This window comes from Staurois parvus, unplaced genomic scaffold (genome assembly GCF_062004578.1).
Source record: "Staurois parvus isolate SC_StPar_1 unplaced genomic scaffold, SC_StPar_1.0 ptg000198l, whole genome shotgun sequence".
NCBI lineage: Eukaryota > Metazoa > Chordata > Amphibia > Anura > Ranidae > Staurois > Staurois parvus.
Genome location: NW_028317994.1, coordinates 13,632,721 through 13,648,798, shown reverse-complemented (window position 1 = coordinate 13,648,798; position 16,078 = coordinate 13,632,721). Strand labels below are relative to the sequence as shown.

The 16,078-nt window shown below is 37.8% G+C and overlaps 1 protein-coding gene across 30 annotated transcripts in view; it reads right to left on the bottom strand.

The window, feature by feature from the left end:
- The window catches only part of PTPRD (protein tyrosine phosphatase receptor type D), a 2,222,737-nt gene that overhangs the window by 19,488 nt on the left and 2,187,171 nt on the right, over positions 1-16,078 (bottom strand). For all 30 annotated transcript variants that reach the window (XM_089678099.1, XM_089678100.1, XM_089678098.1 and 27 more), the window contains 3 exons: positions 13,524-13,702; positions 4,051-4,177; positions 1,132-1,257 (listed from right to left, as the gene is read on the bottom strand). In XM_089678099.1, coding sequence (XP_089534225.1) covers positions 1,132-1,257; positions 4,051-4,177; positions 13,524-13,702 — 432 coding nt within the window. The remainder of the gene's footprint in view (positions 1-1,131; positions 1,258-4,050; positions 4,178-13,523; positions 13,703-16,078) is intronic.

Genomic DNA, 16,078 nt, shown 5'->3' with positions numbered 1-16,078 from the left:
GTAGCTAAACTGAATACACCTGAATGCATCTAAAAGCAAGGTGTGAATTGTATCATTAAAAAGTATTACGCACTTTTATAAGTGTTTAGAAATGTACTTATAGTTAAATGCATGAGTCGCTGCCAGTGTAAATGATGCCAAAGTATGGTTTAGTTGGGTATATCATGTGTACAGTGTGATACAACTTTTACTTTATTTTGTAAATATTTTCATTATAAAATGTGCATAATGTGCTGCTAATATCTGTCCATATTAGAGTCTATAGATTTAATGGTGTTTCACATCTGATTCTCTTTTCCAAATATCATATAAGGATGTATGGGAAAAAAACGGCACTTTTTTAGGGCAACATAGGCAGCGCATGTGACTTTATATAAGCATTGTGGTACGATGATGAGTGGACTGACAATTTATATATGCAGTGGGTTGCTATTCAAAATGAATGGCATTGAACCGCAACACACATACACATAGTGAAGATGGAAAAAATATGAATCCAGCATTAGTAGCTCAAACCCACTGTCCACTAAGTATACACTGAACATCTATTGCTCTATGCTATGGTAAAATCCAATTTCTTTGGGCAGAGAAATGGATAACATATTTTTCATGTATGTGTTCCTTTGGGTTTTGGCAATCGTATCACATTTAATAGTAGACAGATTGGATGCTGGGTTTGATCCCATTGCTGTGAAAAATCATAGCTGGCAAAGGGTACAGCTAAGTAACTGAGTAACTGAATAAGTATGATAAACATGAAATTCCACGACAATGAGAAAAGGTTGGATTCTGCGTGTAAACTAGTAAATCTAGTTCTTCAGCCAAGCAGTTCAACATATGAATGTGTGAATGAGACAGAAATGGCTCCAAGATACTGCTAAAGCCAGAATCAGCAGTACACGCTGTAAAGCTTGTTAGTATTTAGTACAGAATGTCATATGTGGGTTTTAAATCATGCAGTTCTAGTTTTCAGACTATACTGAGCCTGTTTGCTTAAAATGAACACATTCTGACAACACAAAGAAGACTACCCATCATATACTGTACTTCAGAGTGTTTTGATTTCTGTTATTTTCTTTGCTAAAACAGATGAGCAGTATTTAGTTTTTCCATGCAGCAAAGATAACTTACCCGAGCATCTGTTACTTTAAATTCTCGGAGGATGTATTGAGGCATGTTATATTCTGCCATTGGATCCACCACAAAGTACTGATACCGAGCAGACCGTTCTGCGGGCCAATACTGATGGCACTTTTCCTGGAAACATGTAAATTCATTATGTAAAGGATGTAATTCAAAAAACAAATAATAACATGAACCAATATATGTTAAACAGAACCTGTACTCCTGTACTTTCTTTTAACAATTAAATGTTCTGCCTACAAACAAATAACATAAGATGCCTGCTGTTGAGTTTGTTAGCTAGAAAAGCTTTGATACTGACCGTTTAAATTGAACATATGGCTATGCTATAGACTTTCAATTGTGTACATATTTTTAACATGCATTAAATGAGCTTTATCGACCCCACTACCAGCCATTGTAGAAAACAGGCACTAGGGGGGCACAGAGCCAATCAGAGCGTCTCTTTGATGTTTGACTACTGTAATGGCCAAGCAGTGCAGTGTGTTAAATATATACAGTTGCAAGAAAAAGTATGTGAACCCCTTGGGATTACGTGGAGTTTTGCATGAATTGGGCATAAAATGTGCTCTGAACGTCATCTAAGCCACAACAATAGAAGAACACAGTCTGCTGAACATAATACTACACAAACATTAGATGTTGCCATGGTTTAATTGCACATAACATGTAAACATTCACAGTGCAGGGAGGAAAAAGTATGTGAACCTTTGGAATTAATAACTGGTTGACCCTCCTTTGGCAGCAATAACCTCAACCAAACGTTTCCTGTAGTTGCAGATCAGACCTGCACAACGATCTGGAGTAATTTTGGACCACTCCTCTTCACAAAACTGTTTTAGTGTAGCAATATTCTTGGGATGTCTGGTGTGAATCGCTCTCTTAAGGTCATGCCACAGCATTTCAATCGGGCTGAGGTCAGGACTCTGACTGGGCCACTCCAGAAGGCATATTCTGTGCTGTTGCAGCCATTGTTTTGTTGAATTACTTGTATGCTTTGGGTCATTGTCCTGTTGCATCACCCATCCTCTGCGGAGCTTCAGTTGGCGGACAGATGGTCGTACGTTTTCCTGAAAAATGTCTTGATAAACTCTGGAATTCATTTTCCCATCAATGACAACAATCTGTCCAGGCCCTGAGGCAGCAAAGCAGCCCCAAACCATGATGCTCCCTCCGCCATGTTTTACAGTGGGGATGAGGTTTTGATGTTGGTGTGCTGTGCCTTTTTGTCTCCACACATAGTGTTGTGTGTTCTTCCCAAACAACTCAATCTTGGTTTCATCTGTCCACAGTATATTTTGCCAGTAGTGCTGTGGAACATCCAGGTGCTCTTTTGCAAACTTCAAATGTGCTGCAATATTCTTTTTGGACAGCAATGGCTTCCTCCGTGGTGTCCTCCCATGTACTCCATTCTTGTTTAATGTTTTCCTTATTGTAGATGTGTCAACAAAAATGTTAGCATGTGCCAGAGATTTCTGTAGGTCTTTAGCTGACACTCTGGGATTCTTCTTTATCTCATGCAGCATTCTGCGCTGTGCTCTTGCAGTCATTTTTACAGGACGACCAAGCCTAGGGAGAGTAGCAACAGTGCTAAACTTTCTCCATTTGTAGACAGTCTGTCTTACCATGGACATATGAACATCAAGGCTTTTGGAGATACTTTTGTAACCCTTTCCAGCTTCATGAAAGTCAACAATTCTTGATCGTAGGTCTTCTGAGAGCTCTTTTCTGCGAGGCATGGTTCACATCAGACAGTGCTTCTTGAAACCAGTAAACCCAAAACAGGTGTGTGTTTTTTAAGGGCAGGACAGCTGTCAGCAACACATCCAATATCATCACACTGATTGGAGTCAAGGTTGGCTCACTCCCGGCTCCAATTAGCTCTGGGAGAAGTCATTAAGCTAGGGCCTCACATACTTTTTCCTCCCTGCACTGTGAATGTTTACATGTTATGTGCAATTAAACCATGGCAACATCTAATGTTTGTGTAGTATTATGTTCAGCAGACTGTGTTCTTCTATTGTTGTGACTTAGATGACGTTCAGAGCACATTTTATGCCCGATTCATGCAAAACTCCACGTAATCCCAAGGGGTTCACATACTTTTTCTTGCAACTGTATTGTACATTCACACTGGTCCGTGCCCATAAGGAGTGTACAATCTAAGGCCCCTAACTCACATTCATACATACACATACTAGGGCCAATTTAGACAGGAGCCAATTAACCTACCAACATGTCTTTGAAGTGTGAGAGGAAACCAGAGTACCCAAAGGAGACCCATGCAGGCACAGAGAAAACCTGCAAACTCCTGACAGGCTGTGACATGATTGGGATTTGAGCCAACAACCCTAGTGCTGCCAGGTGGAAGTGCTAACATACTGTACATTTACTAAATTCTCCAAGCTGCAGCAGAGGGAGGCTGCAAATCAAAGTGGAGGTAAGGTGGCTGCTCGCCACTGATTTTGTGGGAATGCTTTGGGGGATTCAAAGTGCCACTTAATTTATTATCATTGAATGTGGGGGGGGGGGATAAAGTGTTTTGGGTTTGTCCACAGCATCTAGCTATTGCACACAATGCAATTTCAGTGCGATACAATTTAATTCTCCAGGGACCTTTCTCCTACTAATAACGGAAGATTTGAGCTTGACTTCAGTGGGTAGCTTTGAAAAGGTTAAGCGTAGCTTAACCACCAAAATATTATTTGGGTGGTAATGTTTTTGCATTTTTGTTTTAAAAGTTTTATAACAGAAAGTATGGGAATGATATTGGCAAACAGCACAAATAGAGAGGGTGAATCTGAAGCACACCCCAAAGCTCCAGAGAATTTAGAGGATGACAAAAGACAGAAGTTATGGCCTAAATGTTTTAGTTTTTATGAGCAATAAGTAAAAGCAGATACTCACTCTGCCCATTTCTCTGAGCTTTGTTAGCATTACAACAATGGTTGAGTTGTGTTCCCATAGCATTCTCCAGAAGTCTTCCGTTGTCTCTGCCAGGGGACCTTGTGTGGCTATATAGGCTTTTTGTTGTCTGTTTGAAAAAAAAAATTGAGAACAATGTCTTAAAGGTACAGATACCTGCACACTATCATTAGCAGCTTCAAGAAAAATCCTTTACTGTGCAAATATAAACAGTATACTTAATTAAATGCAGTAGTCATGTGTTGTTAAAGATACAGGTTCTCTTTAATATAAAAGTCATATTTTCTACATAACTGTATTATCCTACGTCTTTGAGACTGATTGTACAATGCAAGGAATTACAATATATGTCATAATGGAACCCCTAGCAACACAAAGGTGAGTATGTTATTTGTTAAAGGTAGATAAACTGACTTAATAACATCTATCCCAAATAGTGTATTTAACTGCAGTGGCTACACTTTTTTATGAGCAGGTAAGAAATGGGAAACCTGACTGCTGAATACACAGTACACCTTGTCACCCATGTAGTTTGTGAAGCCCCTAAGTGCTGGCCAGTAGTGTACAACTCTAGCTTCACTATAGCTCCATGACCCTTCTACATAAGATGGACAGTAAGGCTGGGTGCAGCTGATGCAAGTGAACCTGTAGTCGGTGCTGTCCAAAGGATCAGAGGACAGATTGCAAGGAGCCTTTGAAAGTATGGTTTATCTGGTCACTGGCACATTGCAAGACTTGATGTGGAACTGCTGCCATAACCTTCACACCTGAGCTGAAAATCCTATTTTAAATTAGGCTGATAGAGATTGGGTGTACTAAAAAGATTTAGAGAACACACCAAAACACCAACAAAGTGAATTTGTTTCTTAGATGCATTCAAACACAGTATAACATTTGATTTTTGTGTCTCAATAGGCTTTTATCAAAGAATAAACATTTAACAAGCATATGCACAGCAAGCAAATTATTATCATATGTACTAAGATGGCCAGAGAGGGATATAAGACAACAAATATCCTAAGTACATGTTCTCTAAAGCCTTAGTACAGCAATATTGATCAAACATTTGATTTTTATATATCTTTCATCTATTTATATTACACCAACATAAGCTTTAAATTACTTAGGCTAGGCATGCTTTAATCTAATGCATATGCTTACTGCTGATGCTTTAAATGCAATTCAGGTCACATTATTCTGCTGGAAAAATCAGACAGTATAAAACATAACCAAGAAGAAAAAAATTGCCAAATTACTGTACTAATATATGAATGTTTTAAGTTCAAATGTGTACTAATCATAACCAAACTTTACTGGATTTAGTATTTCGCCATTTTTAAAGCATTTATTTCTCTGTGTAACCACGATGTCAAAGACCAACACAAGACCCATTTCCTAAATACTTTTCATTTGAGTAATTAAAATGTTTAGTGCACTGTTTCTAGAATCAACTTAAGAAAATCTAAAAGTTGATTCTGCCTTCCTTTATCCTGTTTTTAATAGTTTCATGAATATGAAACAGTAATTCATAGTTAGGAGGAGACAGTAACTCTCAACTTTGGCATCTGCCAAAAGAAAGGAACTGGAACGTGTGGGCATAAAAGAACCAAAACAGATAAACAGAGTATAGAAATGTACACAGTATATATTTACTCTCTTAGCTTTGTAATTCATCCCCTTAGTTCAGCAGTTGAGCTTCCTGTGTCATCTCTCTACCATAGACACTGTCAGTAGACAGTCATTAGAGGGTGAATCAGTATGATTACTGCCTGTCAGAGGGTAGCTGACTCAGGAAATAGTAATATAATGCCAAAATAGTAGCAGATTGATCTTACTGGCTAGCAGACGTGCATGTCACAAGAAAGACTGGCCAAAATGATATATCCTTTATCAGTCAAACAAATACACATATGTAATGCAATGCATTAATATTCTTATGCTATATGTTTGTTGTTTAGAAATGGTGGGGATTTCAAGTAGGTAAAACAAGCTCAAAGATACAACTGTAGCTGTTAGCTTGGTACCATTTTTTAAACTGGCAATCAGCTTTTCAGTAAAAGCAATCCAGGCTGCTGCATAGCCATCCAATCACTTTTTTGGTATTGATGATGGGGACTCCCTAGTGCTGCCCACAGTGGTTCCTGGACTCTTCTGTACCTTCTGGGAGGCCAAGATCAATGTAGTTTGTTTCAAGATGGAGAACATGAGAAACTGCTCACTGATCTATGTGATGAATGAAGCCAGACAAACATTTCCTCACTTCAGTTTTTAGTTGATTAATTCCCTGGATTCTGTAACTGGGGAAGCAGCTAATCAAGCATGGCCTGTGCTTGGTCAGGTGTAGTAGACAGCAGAGGTGGCATTAGGGGTTTAATAGACCTCTGATGTCTTCATAAAGGGGGCATGTCACTTGTCCATGCTATTAACTTGCTAGCACGTTTGTGATAGCCATCACATTAAATAAAAAAAATGGGTTTAAAAATTTAAATGATAATAACGCAAACAAAAATTAAAAGCAACCCTAATGCTGGCATGTTAATGCAAATGTACACATAAAGAGTGCATGTGTATATATACAAGCATTGCACTACACGAGTGAGGTGTAGTCGCAAGCTTTGGAGTAAGAGCTGTAATTATACGACCATCATTCCCTGTTAATGCTGAACTGGTAACCTGTAAAGGCTTTTAAAGCATTACCTATGAACAGTTCTGGATAATGTAGATTTCTACCACTTCACAGGCTCAAGAAATTTTAAGGCTTAACATGTTTGGTATCTTTTTACTCGATGCAACCCCATCTTTATATTTTACAAAAAAATGGGTATTATATTGTGTTTGGGTGATTTAAAAATAATTTTAGTTTATTTTTTTACAAAAATATACCCTTGATAGATAGCTGCGCAAAATCGTGTTACAAAAAAAATTTGCAAATACCACAATTTTATTAAGCAGGGCATCTGCTTTCAGAAAATTTGTAAGTGTTTGGGGGCTTTGAGCATTTTTCTTACAAGATTTATATGTGTGTAAAAAATTAACAAATTGCTCTGAACTTGAAGTGGCTACATAAAACACTGTTTTGGATAAAATGTGAACTTTTTTGCACTCTACTGGCGTAAAGTTTTTTTTCCCTAATTCACAGATTAACTAATCCACCAGTACTAGCACTGATTTATTATTATTGTGACGATGGTCTTAGAAAACCTCAATTTTGTACGCAAGCATGGATTTGGCTGCGTCTCATCTCCAGATCTTCAGTAGTGATGATGATAACTTTATTTATTTATTGCAGATACTTTTATAGTGCTGTCAATTTACACAGTGCTTTACATACATATATTGTACATTCACATCAGTCCCTAACCCTCAAGGGGTGTACAATCTAAGGTCCCTAACTCACATTCATACATACATATACTAGGGCCAATTTAGACAGGATCCAATTAACCTACCCGCATGTCTTTGGAGTGTGGGAGGAAGCTGGAGTACCTAGAGGAAGCCTATGCAGGCACAGGGAGAACATGCAAACTCCAGGCAGGTGGTGCGGTGGTTGGGATTTGAACCAATGACCCTGGTAATGCCAGGCAATGCCAATGTTAACCATTTGGCCACTGTGCTGCCCCACTTTTGTATGTTAAAGTGAAACTCCGGCCTCACCTGTTTCTGTCCCATCAGCTTCTGCTTCTTGTCCTTGCTGAAAAACTGTACTGCTGTTTTATGCAGTAAAGAGTATTAAAAGAGAAACTCAGACTGGCTCTATCTGACAACTCCTACCAGCTAGTACAGAGCAAGGTGGAAGAAGCATAGAAAGAAGTAACCCCTTTTTAACTTCAGTTTTGAGGTATAAAATCTTGGATAAAGGTTAATATAACAACAGAAAGTTATTTGGCACATGCAAATGTGGAAAGGAGTAAAAAAAAGTACAAAAAAATAAATATATAATATATATATATATATATATATATATATATAAATATAATATTATTATTATTGTTATACAAGATTTATATAGCGCCAACAGTTTGCTCAGCGCTTTACAATATAACGGGAGACAATACAGCAACAGTACAGTTCAATACAAGAGGGATAGGAGGGCCCTGCTCCTTGGAGCTTACAATCTAGGAGATATATATATATATATATATAGACAGGGGCGGACTGACCATTTGGAAACTCGGGCACTGCCCGAGGGCCCGGGGTCAGTAGGGGGCCCCATGAGATGCCCCTGGTACCTTTTTCATAGGCTTTTTTGAGTTTGGGCAAGGACACAGGGCCCCATGATCCCCTATTGCCCGGGGGCCCCATGAGTTGTCAGTCCGCCCCTGTATATAGATATATATAGATATATATATATATCTATATCTGCATACTAAAATTCAGCTTTAAACATTGATTCCACACCAGCAAAATGTACTTCTTTATCCAAATATGTTTCTAGATAATACATAATCAGTTCTTATCTAAACGTAATCTGTGCTTCCCAAAACAGAAATGTATTTCTATATTGCATTCATAATTTTTTGCATTAATTATATTGCCATTGTTATGATTTATATGATCATATTCCTTTTACTAGTAATGGGAACAATTCTCAGTTTTACACTGTTAGAAATAATGTAATAAAACACTTAGCAGAAAAATGTTAATAACTGCCTGCATATCAATCATAGTTTGCTAGTATGGAAAAAACAAACCATGTTAGTAGCTGCTGAAATAAATCACTATTGTGAAACATAAAAGAGACTATTTATTCTAATTATCTCCTCTGAGAGCCAAGGGATAGAAATAGATCCTGACTGATTTATGTCACCTGGAATCCCCCGAGCTAGACAAAACCTGGAAAGGTTTTCCCCTACAACACTGGTAGCCATTAAAGTAATTAGTAGCGTTGCACCGATACCGATACTAAAGCTGATACCTTCAAGTCTGCAGACTGTAACCGCTGCCGTTATGGAGAGAGACGCAGGAGGATGTATTGCGAGGGCGGCTTCTGGATGTCTGACGTCACATACGTCAATCAGTGTGTGGCAGTGTGAGACGCGACATCCAGACCGCATAAGCTCTGGCAAGAGCTCTACCGCTACACCAACAGGGCAGAGCCAGGTGAGCTGGGCGTTAAAAATAATTACATATAATATTTAATTTGTAAATAAATATATAGATTCATACAGTGCTGGGCTACCACTAAATCACCAGGGCAATGTCTTTTGAGATACAGTTATTCATAGTTATAAAGAAACGGTAATAATTTTTCATTAGTTTAAAAAAACTGCCACTTAACAATAAAAATAGGTATTGGTAATTGGTATCAGCAAGTACTTGAGCAAAAGTATCAGTACTGGTACTGGGTCTTAAAAAACTGGTATGGGAGCATCCCTAGTCATTAGTCTTGTAGAGTCTAGAAAGAGAAGGCTCTGCACCCCTATACTATCCAGTCAACACAGCAGCATTGAGTTTAAAATGCTCTACTATACAGCTGATCTACAGCTTATATTTATACTCATACATTGCCCCATTTCTCTCATGTAATTGCATCTGTATTTAGTGACTACTAAGATGATCAGATCATTCCCTGAACACAAACCTTGGGTAAATAGGAAGGTGAAGGTTCTGGTTAGAGATAAGAATGCTGCTGTAATAAGGTGACATATAGGGTTTTATTTACTAAAACTGGTTCACTCAGAATCTGGTGCAGCTGTGCATGGTAGCCAATCAGCTTCTAACCTCAGCTTGTTCAATTAAGCTTTAGCAATAAAACCTGGAAGCTGTTTGGTTTCTATGTAGAAGTGCACAAGATTCTGAGTGAACCAGCTTTAGTAAATAAACCCTAGTGTGGCTATGGGAAGGTTAAAAGCAGGTATTACGGAGGCAAAACAGAATTATCAAGAGGAGAAAGGATTTGAACTAAATGATACTAGAACAGTGTGGAAGGCTATTCAGTCAGCCACAGGTTATAAACAGAAACAGGTTTTAGTAGACAAATGTGAGGTTTCCCTCCCTGAAATCCTAAATATATTTTATGCCCAATTTGATCAATCAATTATTGCCGTGACTACCAAACTGGCTTTCTCTCCAGGAGATATATCATTTGAAGTTTCAGACACAGTCTGCCTTAACAAGGCGGGCCTGATAACATCCTGACCACTATTTTAAAGAACCATGCCTCCCAATTAACAGATGCTTTTACAGATATTTTTAATGTTTTATTTATTACGAAGTGCTTTCAGAAAATCGGTCTTCAGCACATTAAAATATGTGTTCCAGTGGGGCTGGATAATTATCAGTTTGTCTTTAGGTCTACCGAGAATGGTATTACATTCAATTTTGACCCACCTAGAGATTGAAAAGAGTTATGTTTGAATGCTCTTTATTTTAGTTCATAGTTTAATGCTAGTTTATCTATGAAACCTATGGGCATGCTTAAATTACTAAATTTAAGCCCATTCTTTGTACCTGGATATTGGATTTACTCACTAATAGGCCTCTGTTAGAAGGTAGCATGTTTTATATCACATATTTATCGATTTTTACTCCCTGGTTAACAAAGAGCCATTTGGCCTTTTGGATGTTGTCTTGGAATGTCAGTAAAACAATAATATACAACAGGGTGTGTATGTAACAAAAGACTGCATGCTAGAATCCTGATCCTGGAAGGTAGTTCACGCCTACCCCCTAGCAGTGGGGCATGGAGATAAGAGGCCCAGATTTCCTGGTGATGTTGATATTAGAATGACTGATTGCATGGCTTCTAGCAAGAAGGAAGAAACCAGATGTTGACCTAGGTCAAGGTATTTTGATTGCAGGGTGCCACTGCTCCCTACTGGAAGACGGCAACATACTTCCTAGAGGGTGGTTGGGGTAATACCATGCTTCCTGGTGATTAAGAAGGACAGCCCCTTATAATTTATTAATTGTTTCTCATTGAACAGAGGACTATACAGGAGGCTTTTTTCTCTCTTTTTCTATCCAGAGCCCAGCCAAGATACTTGACTTCAAGGACGAACTTATGTAACATATCATGTATGCTCTATAATATTCCTTAAGATTTCTGTGTTAGTCTTCTATTTTCTTTGTAAATAAATAAGACCTTTGCTTCTTTGAACGTTGTGTTTATTGTTATAGCTAATATTGTTATTATATTATTGCCTGAATATTATCAGAGCTTTGATAGACTATCTAATTATATGAACATACAAGGTAGTGCATATTTATAATTTAAGTACAGGTAAGCCAAAACCACTCCTTATTTATTTCAGCCCCAGACAGTTAAAATTGAAAAACACTGCTGCTTGATACTGTTCCTTAGTACAGGGTGGGACAAGACTGTGTATTAAATCCTATTTTGTTTACTTTGTATACTTATGACTGTGTTTTCAGATTTGAGGCAAACACTATCGTTATCGGAGAATAAGGGAAGGTGATAAGGATGCATATAGGTAAGAGATAAAGGGTTTGGGTGAATAAAATTAAGGGGCTGATAAAAAAAATTAGAAGAAGAAAAACTGGGAACTGTTTATGCTCTGGTCTTTATAGATAGGCTGCATATAGATAGGATGAATGCGTTTGTTTTTTTGGGAATGAATACAGAAGAATTATCATGATCAGTGTCTGCATTTTCTCTGGTTATTAAAATGCACTGGCAGTTATCATTTTGGTGAAGCTGAAGAGGGCTGGGTTTTACAAGTAGTCCTCCTTGGCTTCTATATGGATGCTATGGACAGTGTGCTATCTTACTTTATGGCAAGGTATGTGCATAGTCCAGGTTTTGAAAGCTTAAGAGAGGGTGATAAAAACTGCACAGAAATTCATAGGTGTAGCTTTCCCTAGTATTGATGAGCTTGGGGAAATGAGGTGTCTTCAGAAGGCCCACAACTTGTGGATATAGTTCCCAGCCAAGTAATGCCTTGTTTAAATTATAACCGTCTGGTAGGTGGTACAGGAGTATTGTCTCCTACACCATCAAGTTACAAATTAGTTTACTTTCCAGTATGATTGCTAAATCCAGATGAGAGTAACAAGATACCATGGAAGAAGAGTACACAGGAAAGAGCTAATTTTACTATGGCAACTGTAGTGTAACTGTGGAGGTTGTTGTTGCTGTATACAATTTGTATGACTATAAATGTTTTTATGTGTAGCAGTGAATGGGACTATAACTATATATAATTTTATGATTATTTACATCCTCAAAGAATGGTAATACATTTCCTTCGAATCTGTAAGTGTTTGAATCATGACTGTCTGGATTTGGTAATTAAATGCTTCTACACAGATCAGATTTGTATTGGAAAAATACAGTACACATATTGTATTGTGACCTGAAAAGACAACAATATTTAACCACTTAAGTTCCAGAAGACTTTACCCCCTTCATGACTAGGCCATGTTTTGCTATTCAGCACTGCACTACTTTAACTGGTAATTGCACGGTCATGCAACACTCTACCCAAATGAAGTTTTCTTTTTTTCACACAAATAGAGCTTTCTTTTGGTGGTATTTGATCACCACTGTTTTTTTTTAATATAATCAAAAAAAATCGACCAAACATTTTGAAATAAAAAATAATATTTTTATTTTCTGCTATAAAACATATCCAATAAAATTTGAATTTCTCCCATAAATCATTGGCCAGGACTCGCTGATCAACTTGTGCTGTAGTGAGTGACAGCACAGCTAGGGCGGTGGGTGCACAAACGCCCTCTACTTCGAAAAGCCAGATCACATATATGTATGTGATTCAGCTCAGTGGGTCCACTCTGCCACAGTAAATCTGCGGTGGGTAGGAGGTCCCTAAGTGGTCAAGCTCACCAGAATTATGGCATGGCCCATTGGACAGGGATGATCAAAGACTCTGCATTAAATTACAGACTGATTTAAATGTAATCTGTATCTTGGTTCTACTCTGTATAAGAAGTATGGGCAACACATCACCTGCTGCCTGCATTTATACACACATTTTATTTATATATATATATATATATATATATATATATATATATATATATATATATATACTGCTTGCAGCCTGTGTCAGTCTAAGTAATGCATCTATTTAGAAAGCAGACCAGGTAATTTCTTGGTGATGTTTTTAGCTATTTCTGCAAAACTTTAAGTTTGAAGTTGGCAATACTGCTAAGTATATTGAAAGTCTCTTATTACATAAAAGGGGCTGCATTTCTGTGCAGTGCCAAGGGGTTTCTGCATACAGTATATTGTTTCTTGCTATACACGAAAGATCATTTTGCACAATGGGGAAAGGGGGTATTTTAGGTACAGTGGAGGGTATCATCAGGTACACTGGTGATGTGCCAATAACAGATTATCTTGTTGATGATGCACTGAAATTGTGTATTGCGTACATACGTAATAAACATTTACAAGTTAAATTTCATGATAAGTTTATGAAAACATTTTAGCTAATGGTCATTAATATAGCTTGTGCAGAAATAATATTTACCTGTATCCATCTATAAAACTTGCATTGATATAGTCGGAGCCCTCCACACCACGTATTGGCTGAAGACACACCCTTGTGGACTCATATGGCATAATATTAACAAGGCGATTTTTAAATTTATTACATGGAAGATTGGCACTGATAAACCGTGACGTGTGAGCTTTAGAACTAGCGAGGCGCTGTTAAAAAAAATAGTAAAACACTACAAATTAACATCTGTCTGTCACTCAAAAGGTTTTTTACATATTGGTTATAGTGTATAGCCAAAAGTTAAAACAATAGATAGAGTGGGGAAGGGTTAGAACTTCTGTCAGGTTCTTTAAGGCCTTGGTTGTCCCTGTCTCAAAGTGCAATGACTTAGAAAATCCAGTGCTCAACCTAAAAGACCTCTAGGTAGTGTTTCAGGCAAAATATATATGAAATACATAACAAAGAGAGCGTCAAAACAGTGGTAAAGTCCACATAAGAAGGACTATTGAAAAAAGTTTGTTAAATAGATCTTTTTTTATTGATAAAACACATTTTCTTATTTGCATTTTACTAATGGTTGAAACCTCTCTTTGTTTTGTAAGTCATAGACTTTTATTGCTGCCTGTGTCTCCGCTGGTTATCATTGTCACTTGTGAAGACAATTAGGAAAATTTAAACATTTTGTTGCAGAAACAGGAGGGTAAATCTTCCAATGGAATCACTGCTTTGGATGATGGCTGAGTTGATTTCCCCTCATTTTGGAGAGATTTCTCTCTCATTTTATGCTGCGTCTCCAAAACAGGAAATGCAACAGGAAATGCCCAAAGCAAAAACTGACAGGGTTTTAACCAATCGTTGCTCTATCCAAAACTGTTATGGCTGTAGATATTTTAAAATTGAGTAACTGGAAATATAGAACTTCAATATAATTTATATTAAATCCAATATGACTATTTGAAAAAAAAATAATTGAACTGTACGACAGAAGGAAAATGAAAAACATTCACTTTGAAAATATATAAATAGTAAGAATGATAAATACTCTATTTCAAGCTCATTGGTCTCAGAACATTACCCATATATTATTATCATAAAAATAGGAATTTTGACTTATCTGTAAATTTCTTATTTTGGAGTATAGTACAGGTCACAGGACTTTCATTAATAAACCATAGGATATACAGTATGCAGACTAACTTCAGGTGATTGGACACTGGCAACTGCTAATGCCACCCCTAGTGAAGTCATAAAACCTTGATCACTCTGCGAGACTCCATTTTTTTTTAGAAAAGCAATAGGGAGTGATTAAATGACACAGAAGAGGGGCCTGTGCCCTGTACTGTACTCCAAGATAAGAAATTTATAGGCAAGTCGAAAATCTTATAATCTTGTATTGCAGTACAGGACATAGGACTTGTATTCATAGACTGAGAGAATCACCAAGTGATAAACTGAGGGGTAGGCAACAACACACAAAGCTGAACTGCCAACAGGCCCACAAAAAAAGGGGTTAAAGAACCTGAAAGGACTCAGAAAACAGAATGAAATACCTTGTGGCCAAAGCATGCATCAGCCAAGGCCTGAAAATTCACCTGGTATTAAATGGAGAACATGTAAGCAGAGGACCAGGTGGGAGTCTTGAAAACCTGGAGTATAAATGCTTGATGCTGAAAAGCCCAAGAGGCACCCCTGTATAATGAGCTCTGATAGGAAAGAAAGTAAGCCATTTCTTAAGGGAGTAGGTCCTGGAAATAAGATGTCTGATCCACCTGGCAACAGTGGATGAAGAAGCAGGGTGCCTATTAGGAAGACCTCCAAGCAGATCAAAGAGAGACTCAGTCTTGTGAACAGAGGCCCTGGCTGCCAAGTAGACCCTGACAGCTCTGATCACACCCAGGCAGTTTAAGGCAAATTTCTTGTCAAGAAAGAAGGAAGGGAGGCAAAAAAAGAGAACACCTTAGATAAATAGAAATAGTTTTTGCTCTGAAATATATGTGCCCCTTTGCAAAACAAGAAAAGGTTTTTTGCAAGAAAGAGCTGCCAACTCAGAAATACATCTAACAGATATACAGCTGACCTCTCTGAAGGAAAGAGAGCACCAGGTTGAGATCCAAGGCAAGAGGTCAAATTGGGCAATTTAAGTATGAAACTCCATGAAGAAATTTTGATAAGGGGTAGAAAGGCAAGACATTTCTGAAAGAGAATTTGTAAGATAGAAACCTGTTCCTTAAGGGTACCCAGGGCTAGACGCTGGCCAAGACAGGACTGAAGACTTGTTTTGGCTGCAAAGTGTTGGGTGCTGTTAAGTCAAGACTAAATTGCACCATGTCAATCAATGTGTCCACAGTAGAAAGCACTAGCCAATGCCTCACAAAAAGCAGGGGAAGAAAAATCCTCTGCTATCTCTGCTTCAAAATATCTCAATACTTTTCCATATAATATCCGCCTAAAAGTAAAAGTAAGGAGGTTCCGCTTCTGATTTTTTAACAGGATTAGAGTGAATAGAGGATGTGTAGTGTTTCTGGCCTCTGGAAATGGAAGTGCAGAAAGACATAATAGCAGAAGAATCTGCTTTTGTCAGATAG